Below are 22500 nucleotides of genomic sequence, written 5' to 3' on the forward strand. Positions count from 1 at the left end.
CAGGCGATTTGATTTCCAAATTTTACTTAACCTAGCCATTGTTGGCTTTGCTTTTTTCAATCTTTCACTAAACTCAAATTCTAAAGATCCTGTATTAGAGATCATAGTTCCTAATATTTAAATGATTCCACCTCATTAACTCTTTCTCCTTCCAATGATATTTCATCTTCCATTGTATATTCCGTTTTCATCATCTCGGTTTTTTTTCTATTCATCTTGAGTCCATCCTCATTTGGTATTTCGTACATTCTGGTAAGCAAGCTTTGCAAGTCCTGTGGTGTTCTGCTAATAAGGATGTCATCAGCATACTCTAGGTCAGCTAATTTTCTGTTACCAATCCAGTCCAATCCTTTTCCACCATCCCCAATTGTTCTATGCATTAAAAAATCCATGAGGAGGATAAACAACATAGGTGAAAACGCTTTCCTTTGTAGTACTCCACTGTTCACTGGAAATTTGTTTGATAGGACTCTACTAACATCAACTTTGTATTTGCTATGCTCATGAACAGTGTGCACTGGCCAATTTTGTGGAGAGTCCTGCGTTATTATGGAGTTTCTTTCAAATATGTGAATTTGATTAAATTAATATTGTTACCATTCCTAAGATATTTTGTGTTAATTGTTTGTTGCTTTTCTTGTAGCTTATTTGTTTCTTTATTTCCATTCCTCACAAGGGTGTTCTTTCCTATTGGGGCCAAAGGGCTTATAGCCTCCTGGTTTTCCTACTAGGATTATAACTTACTAGTAATCATAATAATAATAATGATTAATGAATTCAATCAAAATTTATCTGGAAATTTAGAAAATATTGTGAAAGTTCGGAAATTTATAATGGGAGTGGTGCATGGAACTAGAGCTAGCCTACATGCATGCTGACACTTGTCACTTGGTTTCAAGCAGAACCTGAAGTTTTAATAAGGTAATGCTTGGCCCCGTGGCTCATTTTAGCATATACAAGCTCTAGTACACAAGTCTCTCTCCAAGCAATGGACATATGCCGAGACAGTTTTATGTCCCCAAGAGAGACGTATACCAAATTGAATTTATTTGAATGAAGATGTATACCAAGATACCACTGCATATAGAATGGCTGCTTTCTCTACGTTTTTATGACATGTCACTAAAGTAGCCAACTGTAAAGTACAATACTCTATACAGAGTAATCAGTTTTATGTGAAGCAAAAACTCAATCTTTATTAATGTTGAAGTATAGTGTGTAACATAGACAAAGTGTAAATATAAAAAAGGTAGCTACTCTTTTTATATTAATTTACATAGAAGTAGATAAAATCTACCAAGTGGCTCTCTTTCTCCATGGTATGACATTGAGAAAAAGGAATAAAAATGAGTCTTGAGTAATATTTTTGTATTTTCATGTTTAAAGGTTACAGAATGTTTTCTGAAATGTTAAGTGTTCAGGCTTCTATTGTAGATCTAGCCTCCATTATTCTAATTTCAAGTCATATTATATTGGATTTGTAAGGTTGACATAAAATCTTATTTGCATTTTTTTCTAAGAATTTCATATGCTTTGCTGTTTATTTCAGAGAATATTGGTGGAGTAGCAACCCCAGATGGAGCACGAGGCTTCCTACAGGTGGGTGAGTGGAGTTACCCCCTCATTCCATCAAGGAGTCCTGTTCTTCATTCGTTTTATGGTGCTTATATGTTCCCAGATGTTACTAACAATGTTCCAGGTGAGTCAAGATTTCCCTTTATTATATTTCCTGTAAGTAACCTAGGTAAGTTGCTGATTTTACTGTTGAAATAAGGAGTGCTTGTTCAGAATCACAATTTATTTGGTACCGACTTTGATCTGTTAAGGCCCTGCATATTCTGGAGCCAGGATTTGTGTAAATCAAGTGGTCATGAAATTCATGTTGTATCTTGGATATACTGCATTTGCTTGCTCATTCCTGAAATATGTATATTATCTGCTAGATGGGTGTAAATAATGAAATATCGTATGCGAGGTACTGTACTGTAGGAGCTGTGAATGTTTTTTATTACAAAGAAACATTCTCTACTATCAATCCAATATTAAAGTTTTATGGGATATATGTGGTTTGTGAATGGTTTAATCAACATGGTCCCTTCTATAACGATAAAGCAAATATGGTCAACATGAGTAGAGGTGTCTTGTTTGGGTTAAGGCCTCATGTTTTGGCAGCTTTTGATCTAATGAAGTGGAGGTAAAGTAATCGTTGTTCAGTGATCCAATGTGTAGTGGTTCTTCCCCCAAGCCCTCGTGCAGAGGAAAGTCATTTGGTGTTTCCTTAAAAGATTCCTTTCATAATACACAGTCTATAAGATCCGACAGCAGGTTTTAAGAAACATCCCACTAAGAGGCCAGCACCTGTTTCCTATTCGAAACCTCGTCCCACATCGAGATTTTCATTGAGAGGAACGAGGACAGTATGTTACCCCTCCATAAGTGAGGTTTAGAGCAAGAGGTAGTCAGTGGAGGGAGATTTTTAAGGGAAAAAGGGGAGCTGGTAAACTAATAGAGGCTTTGGGTTAGGGTGTTGTCTCTGTAGTCTTTGGGAATGTTAGCCCTTTTCTTGGCAGGCACAAATTTAGTCTTAATGGGTCTTGGTTGTTCATGGATAGCAAACACCCTAGTTTCATCAGGCCAGGACTCTGGAACTAGTTTCGTTTATAAGGAAGATGTTAGGAAAGGAGTTGGAGAAGGTGCAAGTTTTTAACTTCCAGGGCAGACTATTCATTTTACTGAAAAAGACCCCTTGGAGAGAAGAGAGATCCTCCACCTACTTGTCTTCAACTAACACATCTGGAGTGTTCTATTCAAATAACAACTGTGTGGCATGTCTGTCAATTACTACACTAAAAGGTTTGGACCTATACTATAGATCTAAAATAGACCTATTGACATGTCCTTATTGCCCATGATTTCTGAACTTACCTAAGGTTTCACCTCGTAAGTGTGGTGTATAGGCTTAAAGTAGTACCCTTCTGTCTCAACATCACCGAAGGTAGTTCACATCATATCTTATTTAGACGATTGCCTCAAATACGCAATCAGGTTCTTCAGGACATAGGGTTTTTCTATCAACTTTGCATAGTCTAGTAGAATCATTCCAGAAGGATATCCAATAGTGTTAGATTGTCAATGATTCATGGAGAAAGCCACACTATCCCTACAAAGCATCTCCCTGAAGAATTCATGCTGGGTCAGTCCCATTGGTCCCTCCCAGAATTGACAAAGGAAAAATTTACTTTTGAGAAGGTGCTTAGTGGTCTCTGAAACCCTCACTCCTCTCGAGCCTTGAGTAGGAGAGTTGAGCGTTATTATATACCTTCGACCTTGAGTGGTGGTTGTGTGTTTGTTGTAATGGGGATGTGGATCATAAAGAAAACAAGAATATGCTCTCATCTTTTTCATTTATCAAAAAAAATATAACTGTACTCCGAGTCACCATAAACCACAAACCTTGGAGCATATTCAAAGGAAATAACTTCACTATGCTATACATACTGATGGTTCTCTATCTTCAATGAGTGTTAGCTGTGCTGCAGTATCCTGAGACAAAACAAGATAGCACTCATTAGTTAAGTATCATTTGCTCTTGAACTATCTGCAATTTTATTAGCAATTGAATCATAAGTTGGTCGTTTATTCCGATTCAAGAAGGACCGTAAAAGCCCAAAAAGATTATGTGCATGGAAACCTACAAATTAAAGAGCACCTTAACAAATTTTATTGTCAAGGGATGAATAATGAAATATAGTGGATTCTGGCTCATGTTGGAGTTGTTAGTAATGATTGTTACAATATTAACCATACAACATATACTGTACATTTATTTGTGAATGTTTCAAAAAATTTTATCTAACATTTTATCTGATTCTGGGTATTTTTCTGTTTTTAAGAACCTGTTAAATGAATAAGATTCTCTAATTTAGTTGTTTATCAGTTAGATTTATTATATATTATATTTCATTTTGCCCGAATTTATTAGGGCCAGTTCAATAGGAGTCAAGTTTGACTCATTGGACTGATAAATTTCCACCCTTTTAAGAAAGAAGCAGCTTCAAGTGATAGTTGATTAGTGTTACTGTATAGCTCCAAAGACAGGTCTCTTCCATCCATCTAAATGCTAGGGACTAGTGATGTCCTGAATGCTACATAGGGTTTTGTTGTACTTCGATATAAAGCTCTGACTCATTCTGGGTTTACACCACAGTTACAACAAAAGGGAATTAAAAGTTTTAAACTTCTCATGTATGCCCGCTTTGCCATATATGATGTTTGATCATTCTTGTCCCAAAAATTGTCATAAAGATCACCCACAAAGATTTTGTGTAGAACATCAAAAAGGGTAAAAGAGGATATCGCATTTATAGCCAGAGAAAACAAAATTATTTCGGTACTGATCATTAAGAACTCATACATTTTATTTCAGTGAGAGCACTATGTACTCCAGTAAAATTGAGTTTTTATTTTTTATTTTACTATACCATGTCTCCAAGCAGTGCCAATTTTATTATGTTAAAAAAAAATACAGCCACATGAAACTGTTTGGGTGCAAGTTCTTAACAAACCGAAGACTCAAGTCAAATGTAAACATCAGTTTTTCAATATTTAACTTAGCCGGTGATTATATAGCTGCAACTCTGTTGCCCGACAGACAACTCTACGGTAAAAACTCGCCAGCGATCGCTACACAGGTTGCGGGTGTGCCCAACAGCGCCATCTGTCGTCCAGATACCCAGTACTCAATGTAAACAAAGACTCAATATTCTCTCTGTCGAGCTATCGACAAGACGTACTTACTCGCTGTTACTAAACTGGAGTTTTTTCACAACTAATTGGTGAAGTACTTTATTCTAGTTTTGAGCTTTCGCTATGCAGGTGTTTTATCTTCATCTTAAATCTTGAACTCGTTTTGGATAGATTTAATTATGGTGTCAAAGAGAGTATGGACTTTCTTTCACTTTTAAATGGCCGACCCTTCCCTTAGACGGAAGTGTGTTTAGGCTTTTAGTAATTATCTTATCACGTTATAGATTTTCCTCTATATATTTTATATCTCTCCGCCTTTATTAGGCCTCTTCGATTAACTTTCCATTTATTATAAACATATAAAAATAAATTTTAATGTTTTGTTTATATAGACCTTTCCTGAGAGTAGGCGGTCCTAACTTGGAAACCGAAGTTAATCAACGTTGAGCCCTTTATATCGTAATTAGCTTTTAAAGAGCTAAGGATTTAAAACTTTTTAAATGTAATATTTTATGAAAGAATTTCTTTGATAGTCTTCGTACTGTTTTCAAAGATGAACTAACGTTTAGTTTATTTATGCTACGCAGTTGTTGACGTTCAGGACGTTCAACATGCGCTCTATCGTTACGATAGAGAGAGAGTGTATCACGGTTTCACTTTGCAGTAAGAGTAAATCGATTCTGACGTTTTGTTCATTCTTTCTTAGCTTAAATGTTTTAAATTCTATTTTAAAGGAACTTTTTATTTGAAAAACCTTTCAGTTTTTTCCTTTAGTCAAATAACATGTTTTTTTTGACGAAATATAATTGGGCTCTTCTCTTAGGTGCGAAATCAAGAGAGAAAGAGAGAGAGAGATAGAGACGGAGGGAGAGAGAGGAGAGAAAACGTTCCGTTCAAGCGGGTAACGTTGTTCTCGAGTTACTCTCGTCCCTAGTCGCTGTACGGGGAGGAAGGATAAAACGTTTTTAGTTTTTTATTCTCGTCCCCAGGCTATGTGCGGTGAGAGATTGAAAACGTAGTTATATGAACTAGTGTTTAGTCTCTTTCCCAGCCACTGATTTTTTTATCTTAAAATATGTTTTCTGTTTTTTGCTGGTATTAATGAGCTTGCATTATACGACTGATTTCGCAATTACTACCTTTTAATGAAGGGTAGAATTGCGTGTTTCAGGTAGAAATCAGTAAAAGTTTCGATTTCAGTGAAATAAGTGCAAAACAGAAAATCAAAGTGATAAAGTGATATGCGCAAAGTGTTACAGTGTTGCGTCCGAGGGTTCGTCTGTTCGTGCCTGTCGTTCACCTAGTCCGGGACCTCTTGCATGCTCCCAAGCCCAGGGGAGAAGTAATGTCAAACGACTTATGGGTTCGAGAGGCCTTGATCAACGAACAGACGTTTTCCCTCTATGGTATCGGGTGTATCTTACCAAGATCTCCCCTACCATAAGACGAGAGAGACGTTGTTTCTCCTCGTCATCCGAAGGCTTTTCGCATAAGAAACCTGTCACAAGGTTTCGAAGCCCTTAAGCGAAAGTCAGTCCTTTCAGGACAGGTCCAGCGTCCTGGTTACAACCATTAGGACAGCTCTGACCCTATGCAGTCATCGGATAACTGCTCGCCGCCTAACAAAAGCGTAACAGACTCCGAGTCTTTTTTTGTTGGCAAAGTGTTGCGGTCACAGACGTTACCCTCGTCTCTTACCACAACCATTTCCGTTGATCCTTAATGGGTTGTATGGCAAGACATGCAGTATATGCTTGCCTCCCTTATGGGAGACTATTCTGCCGATTAGTCCGTTGAGTCTAGCCGTTTATCTCATCGATATCCTGGCTTTCAGCCAGCCTAACGTTCCTTTGTGCTCTCTGTTGACGTTGGCGTAGCTTAGTCACGTCAGTCAGGTTGTTTAGAACCACACTCGATGCGGTCTCGTGTGGTTTTTCAGCCGCATTTGGACGTTAGGCCACTTGCTGATGCTCCTGTTGACGTTCAAGACGTTCACTAACAATCGGAGTTGACTTGTTTTGACGCTGTGCGTCAACCCCCGCATTCTAGAGTTGTTTTGACTGCTCAGTCTAGGCAGTCAAAGCAGTCTCGAGTGGACGCTGTGCGTCCTTACGCACCTGTTGTGGTTGACAGTTCAGTTGTTGACAGTTCACAGACTGTCAAGCAGTTACATGACGTTGCGTTCTGGTCCGCTACTAATGCACCAGTGAGTGTGGACTCTGCTTGTAAAGCATTGCCACCACGGTAGGTCTCTCCCTTGCTTGAGACTCAGCTTTTATCGGACAAGGTTCCTGTAGATGAGGAAGTTGCTGTTCCCCCTCCTACTGATATTCCCTTGAGGACTCTGTCAGATGGAGAGGAGCCTAAAGCTGCTTAGCCTCCTATGGACTTTAATTAAATCATGATGATTTTTTTTAAGGATCTTTGTCCGAATCTTTTTGTAACTGCTGCTCCTCGTTCGCCTAAACGTCAGAGCTTACACTAGGCCTAGCTACTTCGAAGCCGTTGTTTTTAAGCTAGTGCTCTCTCGCTCTCCTAGAGAGCTTTACGTTGGCTAGGCGACTGGTTTTTCACCAGGAGGAGTTTGGGGGATACAGCCTTTGCTTTCCCTTCTTTTAAACTGGTTTATAGAGCGAGAGTCTGATATGACACGAGAGAAGTTCTCGGCTTGGGAGTTCATGCCTCTGCCCAGATAGACTTCTCAATTCTCGTAGACTCTCCCTGGCGCCTGGCCAGGAGACGCTCCAAGTTGTTTACAGGTCAACTTCACAGCTGTTTTCGAGCCTTTGAAGTTTTGCTGTACAATTATGTCATGCATAACAAGGCTTTCAGGGATGGTAAGCGGTACCGCCTCAGTCGCTAACCCCGTCTGTTGCCACACTTGCTCCCGTAGACCCTAAATAGGCTTTGCTGCAAAACATGCAGTCCAAGCTTGCGTCCTTGATAGAGGACTTTAATGCGGAGAAGGTTGCTACCGAACCTTCTGGCCAACAACCTTCCAACCGGTCGGTGGTGCGCCCTGTTGACGCTGAGGTAACCTACTCGCGTCTGCCAGTTGAGGTGGTTCCTCCACCGATGCGACCCAGTGTGGGTTGCCCGCCGCACGTTGACGTTAAGCGACGCTCGGAGGTGGTTGTTGACGTTCAGGACGTTCAACAACCAGCAGAGGTGACTTGTTTTGACGCAGTGCGTCAACCTCAGCAACCCGGTAGGGTGTTGACTGCATAATCCAGACGGTCTAGACAGTCTCGGGTTGACGCTGTGCTTCCTCGCGCACCCATGGTTGTTGACAGTTCACAGACTGTGCAGCAGTTCCATGATGTTGCGTCCGGCTCCGTCACGCATGCACCAGTGCGACCGGACTCAGCGAGCCAGACGTTGCCCACTCCGTTGCCGTTTCCTCATCAGTTTTCGGATGAGGAACCCTCTGATGAGGACGTTGCTGAACAACAAGACGATCAGCCCCCAGAATAGATCAAGCCCTGCTATCCATGCAGAAGATGCTGAAGAAGGAACGCTGCTCAGTCAGGCTGTGGATGAGTCTGGTAGGGACGCTGTAATCCGTGGAACAATTTGTGTCACTAGGAAGACTACACCTCCGTCCTCTTCAATACCATCTAGCTTTTCACTGGAAAAAGGACAAGACGCTAGAAGCGGTCTCGATCCCGGTTTCCGAAAAGATAAAGTCTTGTCTGACTTGGTGGAAGGACAATATCAACCTAAGAGAGGGTCTTCCCCTGGTTGTTCAGACTCCCAACCACGTTCTCTTCTCGGACGCATCGGACGTGGGCTGGGGCGCGACACTAGACGGTCGGGAATGCTCAGGACTGTGGAACTCGAGTCAGAGGAGCATGCATATCAACTGCAAGGAGCTGTTGGCAGTACATCTGGCCTTGAAAAGCTTCAAGTCTCTCCTTCGAGGCAAAGTGGTGGAAGTTAACTCGGACATCACCACGGCCTTGGCGTACATCTCCAAACAAGGAGGTACCCACTCACTGACGTTGTACGAGATCGCAAGGGACCTGCTCATCTGGTCAAAAGGTCAAGACATCTCCCTAGTAACGAGGTTCATCCAAGGCGACTTGAACGTCATAGCAGATTGTCTCAGTCGGAAAGGGCAAGTAATTCCAACCGAATGGACCCTCCACAAGGATGTGTGCAAGAGACTTTGGGCCACTTGGGGTAAAACCATCCATAGATCTCTTTGCAACCTCGCTGACCAAGAGGCTTCCAATCTATTGCTCTCCAGTCCCGGACCCAGCAGCAATACATATAGATGCTTTCCTCCTAGATTGGTCACATCTGGATCTCTACGCATTCCCACCGTTCAAGATTGTCAACAAGGTACTGCAGAAGTTCGCCTCTCACGAAGGGACAAGGTTGACGTTAGTTGCTTCCCTCTGGCCCGCGAGAGAATGGTTCACCGAGATACTTCGATGGTTAGTAGACGTTACCAGTAGTCTTCCTCTAAGGGTAGACCTTCTACGTCAGCCACACGTAAAGAAGGTACTCCAAAGCCTCCACGCTCTTCGTCTGACTGCCTTCAGACTATCGAAAGACTCTCGAGAGCTAGAGGCTTTTCGAAGGAAGCAGCCAGTGCGATTGCTAGAGCAAGGAGAGCTTCTTCCATTAGAGTCTACCAATCGAAGTGGGAAGTCTTCCGAGACTGGTGCAAGTCAGTTTCTGTATCCTCGACCAGTACCTCTGTAGCTCAAATAGCTGTTTTTCTCTTATACCTGAGAAAAGGACGATCCCTTTCAGCTCCCACTATCAAGGGCTACAGAAGCATGTTGGCATCGGTCTTCCGGCATAGAGGCTTAGATCTTTCCAAACATAAAGATCTGCAAGACCTCCTTAAGTCTTTTGAGACCACCAAGGAGCGTCGTTTGGCTACCCCTGGATGGAATTTAGACGTGGTACTAAGATTCTTCATGTCAGATAGGTTGGAGCCGTTACAATCAGCCTCCCTGAAAGATCTCACTCTAAAGACTCTTTTCCTGGTATGCTTAGCCTCGGCTAAAAGAGTCAGTGAGATTCATGCCTTCAGCAAGAACATAGGATTTTCGTCAGAAAAAGCCACTTGTTCGCTACAACTTGGTTTTCTAGCCAAAAATGAGCTGCCTTCTCGGCCTTGGCCTAAATCTTTTGATATCCCCAGCTTATCGGAGATCGTAGGCAATGAACTAGAAAGAGTCTTATGCCCTGTTAGAGCTCTTAAGTTCTATTTAAAGCGTACTAAACCTTTACAAGGCCAATCTGAAGCTTTATGGTGTTCAGTTAAGAAACCATCCTTGCCTTTGTCAAAGAATGCTTGGTCAGACTTTATCAGATTGTTAATACGAGAAGCTCATTCACATCTGAGTGAGGAAGACCGAACTTTGCTTAAGGTGAAGACGCACGAAGTTAGAGCTGTAACAACTTCCGTGGCCTTTAAGCAAAATATATCTCTGCAAAGTATAATGGACGCAACCTATTGGAGAAGCAAGTCAGTGTTCGCGTCTTTTTATCTAAAGGATGTCCAGTCTCTTTACGAGGACTGCTACACACTGGGACCATTCGTAGCAACGAGTGCAGTAGTGGGTTAGGGCTCAACCACTACAATTCCCTAATTCCATACCCTTTTAATCTTTCTCTTGAAATGTTTTTATTGTTGTTTTTTGGGTTGTCCGGAAGGGTAAGAAGCCTTTCGCATCCTGGTTGATTTGGCGGGTGGTCAAAGTCATTTCTTGAGAGCGCCTAGATTAGGGGTTTTGATGAGGTCCTGTTGTATGGGTTGCAACCCTTGATACTTCAGCTCCTAGGGGTCGATCAGCATCTTAAGAGGATCGCGAGGCTCCGTAAGGAAGACGTACTTAAAAGGCAGAGTAATTGTTCAAGTCGACTTCCTTACCAGGTACCTATTTATTTTGTTTTTGTTATTTTGATAACTTCTAAAATGAAATAAAAACTCTTAGCTCATAAAAGTGTAAACATATATTGCTGGTCTCTACCCGCCCCCCTGGGTGTGAATCAGCTATATAATCACCGGCTAAGTTAAATATTGAAAAATGTTAATTTGATAATAAAATAAATTTTTGAATATACTTACCCGGTGATTATAAATTAAAGGACCCTCCCTTCCTCCCCAATAGAGACGCAGTGGGACGAGGAGAAAATTGAGTCTTTGTTTACATTGAGTACTGGGTATCTGGACGACAGATGGCGCTGTTGGGCACACCCGCAACCTGTGTAGCGATAGCTGGCGAGTTTTTACCGTAGAGTTGTCTGTCGGGCAACAGAGTTGCAGCTATATAATCACCGGGTAAGTATATTCAAAAATTTATTTTATTATCAAAATAACATATTTTAATGTATTCTGATTAGGAGATTGAAGATCATAGGTATCATCCTCATTTTGTAATTATTTGGTATCACCCTATATCTCAATGGCTTAAAAATTTCTGTTAGTTTGATTTTACAGGGTACCACCTTGATGATCTTTGCATTGGTGAGCTACCATTATTACTGATGATAATAGGAGAAGTCTTACCTGAATAGTCTGCCTCTTATTTTAGAGCTTTTATTTTCTGACTTCTTCTTTGGGCATTTAACTTACGAAGGAGTTAAGTTCCAGGGTTTTGGTTTGATAAAAATGGTGTCGTGGAGGTAGTTTGAAGATATATAACCAACCCAAACCTTTTAAGAGTTTGCTCTATTCCCACCGAAAAAAAGGTCTGTTCTTGAAAATGATGATGACCCCCGACCTGAAGATATTTATTGATGAAGTCTTTTGCCTCTGCGAAACTGATCTGCAGCCCAGCTTCCCTTCGTGTATCATTAGTACCTCTGAAAAAATCTTGTAAGACCAGGGATTTGGTACTCTACCTGATTTGGTTGATTTTACTGCCGCTGTTCTTTTGGGGAAACTTGGTTACGGACCGAAGAGGGTTAGAATGGGTGTATGGTGCTTGGTCTCTTCGCATGTTGCCTCTTGGACTGTTGCTGAATGCTACTATATGCCAAAGCCTTGTAATTGAAGAATGTAATTCTTTTTTTTTTGGGTAGATCTGAAATCCTATCTTCCGATTTCTTTGGAAGTTAAGTGCCAACTACATAAAAATTAACTTTAGCTTTATCCTCTAATGTTGGCGGATGAAGTAATTTACATAGAAGGTTGCTATATAGAAACTCATCTACTTCAACCTTCTTCAACTCACAAGCAGCCAACACTTGACACCTTACATCAAGTTTTGTTTTTATAGAGTTCTTTAAAGCCACATAAGTTGCCTTATACAAGAACTTTGTCATTGTTGAGCTGGTAATCAGGGATCCCTTGCAGCTCCCACTTCCAAAGAGGAAGTGGCAGACACCAGATTAAGCAAAGTCTGTCAGGAATTAAATTTTGTTGTCCTAAGAGGGTCTGGAATGGGACAGCTATCACCCAATTTCAGGGGAAGAAAGACTTGACAAAAACTTTTAAGTTCTGTAAATCCTTTGAGCTCTTTAGGATACACCATTAAAAACTAAGTACATTCTTTGGGCAGGATGAAGTTTCCTTTCAGTAACATGTCTCCTCTTGATCATTTTGGCCAAGAAAGGTGTTTTTTTTCACCTGGCAGAGTCATCCTGACTACTGATGAAGCAAACTGTTGTATAGAGAAAAGTACCACCAGCCTCTAAGACTCTCTCTGCCAAACTGTTGAGAGCAGACTTGTACATCATCAGGATATCCTTTTTAGTGGTAAGTTGGGAGAGTGCTCTGAGGAAAAGATCCTTAATCCACCAACATAAGTGAGGCAATGTAGCAAACTTTTAAAATTTCACTTTATCAAATGGTAGGTTAAAGCCCCTGTATCGAAATTTGTTTGATTCAGGCCAAAAAACACATCCTGTTGCAAATTGCCAAGATTTTCCCATTAGATCCTCCTCCTTAAAATCTATACCTCTGTAAGCTCTCTCCCCGTCACCCAACCCCGAAGACTCGGATCATAAACAAACAATACAAACATGGAAAGCGATCTTCAATGATAAAATTACCATTTTCAATATTTAACTTAGCCGGTGATTATAATAGCTGCAACTCTGTTGCTCGACAGAAAAACTCTACGGAAAAATTCGCCAGCGATCGCTACACAGGTAGGGGGTGTACTCAACAGCGCCATCTGTCGTTCAGATACCCATTACTCATTGTAAACAAAGAACTCAATTTTCTCTCTGTCGGGCTACCGGCAAGACCTACTAATTCGCTGTTGCTAACTGGATTTGTTTTCACAACTATTTGGTGAAGTACACTATTCTAGTTTTGAGCTTTCGCTATGCAGGTGTTTTATCTTCATCTCAAAACTTGAACTCGTTTTGGATAGATTTAATTATGGTGACAAAGAGAGTATGGACTTTCTTTCACTTTTAAATGGCCGACCCTTCCCTTAGACGGAAGTGTGTTTAGGCTTTTGGTAGTTATCTTATCACGTTATAGATTTTCCTATATATATTTTATATCTCTCAGCCTTTATTAGGCCTCTTCGATTAACTTTCCATTTTTTATAAACATATAAAAATAAATTTTAATGCTTTGTTTATATAGACCTTTCCTGAGAGTAGGCGGTCCTAACTTGGAAACCGAAGTTAATCAACGTTGAGCCCTTTATATCGTCTTTAGCTTTTAAAGAGCTAAGGATTTAAAACTTTTTAAATGTAATATTTTATGAAAGAATTTCTTTGATAGTCTTCGTACTGTTTTCAAAGATGAACTAACGTTTAGTTTTTTATGCTACGCAGTTGTTGACGTTCAGGACGTTCAACATGCGCTCTATCGTTACGATAGAGAGAGAGAGTATCACGGTTTCACTTTGCAGTAAGAGTAAATCGATTCTGACGTTTTGTTCATTCTTTCTTAGCTTAAATGTTTTAAATTCTAATTTAAAGGAACTTTTCATTTGAAAAACCTTTCAGTTTTTTCCTTTAGTCAAATAACATGTTTTTTTTTTTTTGACGATATATAATTGGGCTCTTCTCTTAGGTGCGAAATCAAGAGAGAAAGAGAGAGAGAGATAGAGACGGAGGGAGAGAGAGGAGAGAAAACGTTCCGTTCAAGCGGGTAACGTTGTTCTCGTGTTACTCACGTCCCTAGTCGCTGTACGGGGAGGAAGGATAAAACGTTTTTAGGTTTTTATTCTCGTCCCCAGGCTATGTGCGGTGAGAGATTGAAAACGTAGTTATATGAACTAGTATTTAGTCTCTTTCCCAGCCACTGATTTTTCTTTTTATCTTAAAATATGTTTTCTGTTTTTTGCTGGTATTATGAGCTTGCATTATACGACTAATTTCGCAATTACTACCTTTTAATGAAGGGTAGAATTGCGTGTTTCAGGTAGAAATAAGTGCAAAACAGAAAATCGAAGTGATAAAGTGATATGCGCAAAGTGTTACAGTGTTGCGTCCGAGGCGCAAAGTGTTACAGTGTTGCGTCCGAGGCGCAAAGTGTTACAGTGTTGCGTCCGAGGGTTCGTCTGTTCGTGCCTGTCGTTCACCTAGTCCGGGACCTCTTACAAGCTCCCAAGCCCAGGGGAGAAGTAATGTCAAACGACTTATGGGTTCGAGAGGCCTTGACCAACGAACAGACGTTTTCCCTCTATGGTATCGGGTGTATCTTACCAAGATCTCCCCTACCATAAGACGAGAGAGACGTTTCTCCTCGCCATCCGTAGGCTTTTCGCATAAGAAACCTGTCACAAGGTTTCGAAGCCCTTAAGCGAAAGTCAGTCCTTTCAGGACAGGTCCAGCGTCCTGGTTACAGCCATTAGGACAGCTCTGACCCTATGCAGTCCTCGGATAACTGCTCGCCGCCTAACAAAAGCGTAACATAGACTCCGAGAGTCTTTTTTTGTAGGCAAAGTGTTGCGGTCACAGACGTTACCCTCGTCTATTACCACCACCATTTCCGTTGATCCTTAAGGGGTTGTATGGCAAAACATGCAGTATATGCTTGCCTCCCTTATGGAAGACTATTCTGCCGATTAGTCCGTTGAGTCTAGCCGTTTATCTCATCGATATCCTGGCTTTCAGCCAACCTAACGTTCCTTTGTGCTTACTGTTGACGTTGGCGTAGCTTAGTCACGTCAGTCAGGTGGTTTAGAACCACACTCGATGCGGTCTCGTGTGGTTTTTCAGCCGCATTTGGACGTTAGGCCACTGGCTGATGCTCCTGTTGACGTTCAAGACGTTCACTAACAATCGGAGTTGACTTGTTTTGACGGTGTGCGTCAACCTCCGCATTCTAGAGTTGTTTTGACTGCTCAGTCTAGGCAGTCAAAGCATTCTCGAGTGGACGCTGTGTGTCCTCACGCACCTGTTGTGGTTGACAGTTCAGTTGTTGACAGTTCACAGACTGTCAAGCAGTTACATGACGTTGCGTTCTGGTCCGCTACTAATGCACCAGTGAGAGACTCAGCTTTTATCGGACAAGGTTCCTGTAGATGAGGAAGTTGCTGTTCTCCCTCCTACTGATATTCCCTTGAGGACTCTGTCAGATGGAGAGGAGCCTAAAGCTGCTTAGCCTCCTATGGACTTTAATTAAATCATGATGATTTTTTTTTAAGGAGCTTCGTCCGGATCTTTTTGTAACTGCTGCTCCTCGTTCTCCTAAACGTCAGAGCTTACACTAGGCCTAGCTACTTCGAAGCCGTTGTTTTTAAGCTAATGCTCTCTCGCTCTCCTAGAGAGCGTTACGTTGGCTAGGCGACTGGTTTTTCACCAGGAGGAGTTTGGGGGATTCAGCCTTTGCTTTCCCTTCTTTTAAACTGGTTTATAGAGCGAGAGTCTGATATGACACGAGAGAAGTTCTCGGCTTGGGAGTTCATGCCTCTGCCCAGATAGACTTCTCAATTCTGGTAGACTCTCCCTGGCGCCTAGCCAGGAGACGCTCCAAGTTGTTTACAGGTCAACTTCACAGCTGTTGTCGAGCCTTTGAAGTTTTGCTGTACTATTATGTCACGCATAACAAGGCTTTCAGGGATGGTAAACGGTTCCGCCTCAGTCGCTAACCCCGTCTGTTGCCACACCTGCTCCCGTAGACCCTAAATGGGCTTTGCTGCAAGACATGCAGTCCAAGCTTGCGTCCTTGATAGAGGACTTAAATGCGGAGAAGAACCTTCTGGCCAACAACCTTCCAACCGGTCGGTTGTGCGCCCTGTTGACGCTGAGGTAACCTACTCGCGTCTGCCAGTTGAGGTGGTTCCTCCACCGATGCGACCCAGTGTGGGTTGCCAGCCGCACGTTGACATTAAGCGACGTTCGGAGGTGGTTGTTGACGTTCAGGACGTTCAACAACCAGCAGAGGTGACTTGTTTTGACGCAGTGCGTCAACCTCAGCAACCCGGTAGGGTGCTGACTGCACAACCCAGACGGTCTAGACAGTCTCTGGTTGACGCTGTGCTTCCTCGCGCACCCATGGTTGTTGACAGTTCACAGACTGTGCAGCAGTTCCATGATATTGCGTCCGGCTCCGTCACGCATCCACCAGTGCGACCGGACTCAGCGAGCCAGACGTTGCCCACTCCGTTGCCGTTTCCTCATCAGTTTCGGATGAGGAACCCTCTGATGAGGACGTTGCTGAACAACAAGACGATCAGCCCCCAGCCCTGCTATCCATCCAGAAGATGCTGAAGAAGGAACGCTGCTCAGTCAGGCTCTGGATGAGTCTGGTTGGGACACTGTCATCCGTGGATCAATTTGTGTCACTAGGAAGACTACACCTCCGTCCTCTTCAACACCATCTAGCTTTTCACTGGAAAAAGGACAAGACGCTAGAAGCGGTCTCGATCCCGGTTTCCGAAAAGATAAAGTCTTGTCTGACTTGGTGAAAGGACAATATCAACCTAAGAGAGGGTCTTCCCCTGGCTGTTCAGACTCCCAACCACGTTCTCTTCTCGGACGCATCGGACGTAGGCTGGGGTGCGACATTAGACGGTCGGGAATGCTCGGGGATTTGGAACTCGAGTCAAAGGACAATGCATTTCAACTGCAAGGAGCTACTGGCAGTACGTCTGGCCTGGAAGAGCTTCAGGTCTCTCCTTCAAGGCAAAGTGGTGGAGGTGAACTCGGACAACACCACGGCTTTGGCGTACATCTCCAAGCAAGGAGGGACCTACTCTCTGACGTTGTACGAGATCGCAAGGGACCTCCTCACCTGGTCAAAAGGTCTAAACATATCACTAGTAACGAGGTTCATCCAAGGCAACTTGAATGTCATGGCAGATTGTCTCAGTAGGAAGGGACAAATAATTCCAACAGAATGGACCCTCCACAAGGATGTATGCAAGAGACTTTGGGCCACCTGGGGCCAGCCAACCATAGATCTCTTCGCAACCTCGATGACCAAGAGGCTCCCAATATTTTGCTCACCAATCCCGGACCCAGCAGCAGTTCATATAGATGCCTTTCTCCTAGATTGGTCACATCTAGATCTATATGCATTCCCTCCGTTCAAGATTGTCAACAAGGTACTGCAGAAGTTCGCCTCTCACGAAGGGACAAGGTTGACGCTAGTTGCTCCCCTCTGGCCCGCGAGAGAATGGTTCACTGAGGTACTTCGATGGCTAGTAGACGTTCCCAGAACACTTCCCCTAAGGGTGGACCTTCTACGTCAGCCACACGTAAAGAAGGTGCACCAAGGCCTCCACGCTCTTCGTCTGACTGCCTTCAGACTATCGAAAGACTCTCGAGAGCTAGAGGCTTTTCGAAGGAGGCAGCCAGAGCGATTGCTAGAGCAAGGAGAACATCCACCCTTAGAGTCTACCAATCGAAGTGGGAAATCTTCCGAAACTGGTGCAAGTCAGTATCCGTATCCTCGACCAGTACCTCTGTAACTCAAATAGCTGACTTCCTCTTATATCTGAGGAAAGAACGATCTATTTCAGCTCCCACTATCAAGGGTTACAGAAGCATGTTGGCATCAGTCTTCCGTCACAGAGGCTTAGATCTTTCCAACAATAAAGATCTACAGGACCTCCTTAAGTCTTTTGAGACAACGAAGGAGCGTCGTTTGGTTACACCTGGTTGGAATTTAGACGTGGTACTAAGATTCCTTATGTCAGACAGGTTCGAGCCGCTACAATCAGCCTCCCTGAAAGATCTCACCTTAAAGACTCTTTTCCTGGTATGCTTAGCCACAGCTAAAAGAGTCAGTGAGATTCATGCCTTCAGCAAGAACATCGGGTTCTCATCTGAAACAGCTACATGTTCTCTACAACTTGGTTTCCTAGCTAAAAACGAGCTGCCTTCTCGACCTTGGCCAAAATCGTTCGATATTCCAAGCTTGTCGTATGGTTGGAAATGAACTAGAAAGAGTCTTATGCCCTGTAAGAGCTCTTAAGTTCTATTTAAAACGAACTAAACCTTTACGAGGCCCGTCTGAAGCTTTATGGTGTTCAGTTAAGAAACCATCTTTGTCTATGCAAAGAATGCTTTATCCTATTTTTATCAGACTGTTAATACGAGAAGCTCATTCCCATCTGAATGAGGAAGACCAAGCTTTGCTGAAGGTAAGGACACACGAAGTTAGAGCTGTCGCAACTTCCGTGGCCTTTAAACAAAATAGATCTCTGCGAAGTATAATCGACGCAACCTATTGGAAAAGCAAGTCAGTGTTCGCGTCTTTTTATCTTGAGGATGTCCAGTCTCTTTACGAGAACTGCTACACTCTGGGACCATTCGTAGCAGCGAGTGCAGTAGTGGGTGAGGGCTCAACCACTACAATTCCCTAATTCCATAACCTTTTTAATCTTTCTCTTGAAATGTTTTTATTGTTTTTGGGTTGTCCGGAAGGCTAAGAAGCCTTTCGCATCCTAGTTGATTTGGCGGGTGGTCAAAGTCATTTCTTGAGAAGCTCCTAGATTAGAGGTTTTGATGAGGTCCTGTTGTATGGGTTGCAACCCTTGATACTTCAGCTCCTAGGGGTCGCTCAGCATCCTAAGAGGATCGCGAGGCTCCGTAAGGAAGACGTACTTAAAAAGGCAGAGTAATTGTTCAAGTCGACTTCCTTACCAGGTACCTATTTATTTTGTTTAGTTATTTTGATAACTTATAAAATGAAATAAAAATTCTTAGCTCATATGATGTAAACATATTTTGCTGGTCTCTACCCACCCCCCTGGGTATGAATCAGCTATTATAATCACCGGCTAAGTTAAATATTGAAAAATTTTATTTTGATAATAAAATAAATTTTTGAATATACTTACCCGGTGATTATAAATTAAAGGACCCTCCCTTCCTCCCCAATAGAGACACAGTGGACCGAGGAGAAAATTGAGTTCTTTGTTTACAATGAGTAATGGGTATCTGAACGACAGATGGCGCTGTTGAGTACACTCACAACCTGTGTAGCGATCGCTGGCGAATTTTTCCGTAGAGTTTTTCTGTCGAGCAACAGAGTTGCAGCTATTATAATCACCGGCTAAGTATATTAAAAAATTTATTTAATTATCAAAATAACATTTGTATTACATTAGAACTATTACTCCGAGTAGAGGATGACTAAATCATATCTTGACTCTCACGGGCTCCCAACGACAAAGGACATGCTTTATATAAGCTAAAAGAATCTAACAAGCAAGCAATTCTTGACTCTTCTTACTTAACTTAATAATAGAAAAAGATCTCTCACTTCATGGAGCTGAGCAAAGGTGTTGACCTCTCGGTAATAGGAACAAAGGTGAAGGCTTGGTGCAAATTAGTCAGCAAGTAGCATTATCTCCTGTATTAGTGTTGGTTTGCGTTAATGACTTTTCATCCGTTACAAGATGATTTTCAGAATTGGAGGTACTTTAACAAGTTCCATAGAGCCTGAACCCATGGATCTCTCTTATATACACCTTAAGTCTATTTTTTGCATGTTGAAACACTGGCCCTAGTGAAGTGGAAGCAATATTTCTTAAGTGTTATTATTGAATTGTATTCCCTGTCGTAAATTTTATAGGAAAGTCCTTGGAGACCACACAGCATATTAACATAAAAAATATCACCATAATTGCTGGAATGATAAACTTTTGATGTATATTAAAGATCTTGTTGCTGAAGTAACTGAACTATAAAGTAATTATTATAATTAAAATAAAAAAACTTTAAATGACTGTTTTTTGCAGGCTCGAGTGTTGGTGTCATTTTGCCAGACACAGTTGATAAGGAGACACGAAGTTTGTTTGAACAAATTTTATCAGATCTGACTTGTTACCAGATGCAAGAAGCTCCTAAGGGTGTTGATGCTGAACATGAAACACAACTTGTGCAGTACAGCAATGCAGAACGAATCTCAGCAGGTTTGGTTGCAGGTATTTGTGGGCACAGCAAAATCAGTTGCATGAACGATGTGTTCTTTGGTTATCGTAACATTTTCAAAATGCAAAGAGAATTAGTTTTTTGATTAATGTTTCCCATCATTGCTAACCTATAAAGGTTTAGAAGTACAAATTTGAAGTTTGCTCCATAATACCTTTCTCGCCTAGCTACTCTTTAATGGTTGTCAAGGTTGGAATGCTTTTGTGCTATAAACTTACTCCTCTTAAACACATTTCTAAAATAGCGTTATATTCACACCAGCTGTGATGCTGATGTGTGTAGACTTGCAGCATGTCCCTGGTATTAGATCAAGTTATCTTTCAGTTGAAGTTTATCATCTTACACACATCTTTGATGAATTTGAAGTTATCTTACACACTTCTTTGATAAATTTGAAGTTATCTTACACACTTCTTTGATAAATTCGTAGTTATCTTACACACATCTTTGATAAATATGTAGTTATCTTACACACATCTTTGATAAATTTCTAGTTATCTTACACACGTCTTTGGTAAATTTCTAGTTATCTTACACACCTCTTTGATAGATTATATCACACACTTCTTTGATAAACTTGTAGTTATAAATGGATATACATATTCCATTACTTCTGGTAGAAAGTTAAAACATATTTTGGTTTAGTATTGATTGTTGTAAATGGTAAATGTACAAGATAACACTGTGTTGAACCGTTAGTAGCTGTTGTAAAATCATTAACCCTAAATGCTGGGCTCCCCAGATTTATGCATCATCTAATCACAGTTTTTTTTTTATACAGGTGATAACAATGTGTAATAGAGATTATAAATGCCATATTTAGAAATATTTTATAAATGGTACAGGTTATTATAAAGATACGTTAATTTACCACAAACCTATTACTTAAAGTTTTTCTTGGTTTTTCATTTGCATGGAAATTAAATACTCTGCTTTTTACTACAGATAAAAATGTTACTAATTATGAATGTAATAATCAGCTTTTATAGTAATAAATCTTGATTTAATGGCTTAAAAAGCTCCTTTTAGGTACAAGGTATTTGAGTCCTGCATGAATGCCAAAGGAAATGCTAGGAAGACTTCAGAAATTACGTGGTGTTACGATAAACAGAATGTGATTTGATTTTGCTGTACCTTTATGTAATTAGGATTAATGTTATTTTAATCAAGTAAGGAATGTGATATATAGAAGGTTTTAAGAATACCTCAGTCATCTCGAAACAGTTTATATTCACGTGCCTTTTATAATCATTTTATTTTAGGCCTATCCTCTGGAAATGTTCTTAAATCCAATGGTATTGAGTGGAGCCAGTAAAATAAGATTAACACAGCACTAGAAGATGCTGTGCTTTTGTTTCTTACTGCAAATATTTTTATGCTAATTTGTATACGTACTTATTCTTGATAGCATTTATTTTGTTTTAAAGTACATGTATAGTACAGCCTCATCAATTTTACCCATGGTAATGCAATTGATAGGATGGTAAGGTTCAGTAATAGGTCACTGAGCTGATATTTAGGAGTTCTTGGTCTCAATTCCTCATTACTGTTCACCTTGCTGACTTGGATGTAAACTTGCAATGGGGTAGAGTCGAAGGAATTAGAAAATGAAACTGGTCACTCTACTCTGCAATCCTGCAGATTAGTAGTATGAATCTGTCTGCAAGAAATGATTGCAATACCATTCAATTGTATGGTAGACTAACTTTGACTTTACTGCAATTAAATATAATTGCAGTTGGCTATCTTTGGCATGATGAATTTTTCTTTTTCCGTGTGGTTGGGTAACTTGTCATTATGTGATAAGTTTTCACAGATTTGTATTCAGGAGACTCCTTTGGTCAGTATGGATCTGACTAGTAAACTATCCTGCTCCAGTCTCACACGGTCATAAATCGTACTTGTGTGTGAGTGTGTTGTGGCTTATCTGACTATTTTGTGTATGGTTAGAATTTTCCATTCCTGGTTTGATATTCTGTAGTTGATGTCACGGAACGCGGTAACTACAAGGGAATTAAACTAACAGAGCATGGTTTGGAAGTTTTTGAGAGAATACTAGATGATAGATTGTAAAGATTGGGAAACAACAATATGGATTGATGAGGGGGAGAGGGACTCTGGATACCATCTTTATAAAATGGCAGCTACAGGAATAGTGGCTAGAGGGAAACCAGAAGCTCTTCTGTGCTTTTGCAGATCTATAGAAAGGCTTATGGTAGAATACCAAGAGAAATTATGTTTTGGTACTTGAGGAAGAGGAAAGTCTCAGAGAAGTTGGTTAGAATGATTGATATGATGTACAAAAGAACAGGGCAAAAGTAATAACAGTAGTTGGGGAAACAGAAACCTTTGAAGTTAAGTGTTGGTTGACACCAGGGGTCAGCAGCATTAAGCCTGTTTTTATTTGAGCTGGTCATGGATGTGGCAAATGAAGAGATC

At 41.2% G+C, this 22500-nt stretch overlaps 1 protein-coding gene across 3 annotated transcripts in view; it reads left to right on the forward strand.

The window, feature by feature from the left end:
- The window catches only part of spartin, a 230757-nt gene that overhangs the window by 159797 nt on the left and 48460 nt on the right, over positions 1-22500 (forward strand). For 2 of the 3 annotated variants that reach the window (XM_068360865.1, XM_068360864.1), the window contains exons 7-8: positions 1550-1699; positions 19869-20054. In XM_068360865.1, the coding sequence (XP_068216966.1) occupies positions 1550-1699; positions 19869-20054 (336 nt within the window). The remainder of the gene's footprint in view (positions 1-1549; positions 1700-19868; positions 20055-22500) is intronic. The other variant, XM_068360866.1, reaches the window with a different exon arrangement.

Source organism: Palaemon carinicauda, chromosome 37, assembly GCF_036898095.1.
Source record: "Palaemon carinicauda isolate YSFRI2023 chromosome 37, ASM3689809v2, whole genome shotgun sequence".
Lineage (NCBI taxonomy): Eukaryota > Metazoa > Arthropoda > Malacostraca > Decapoda > Palaemonidae > Palaemon > Palaemon carinicauda.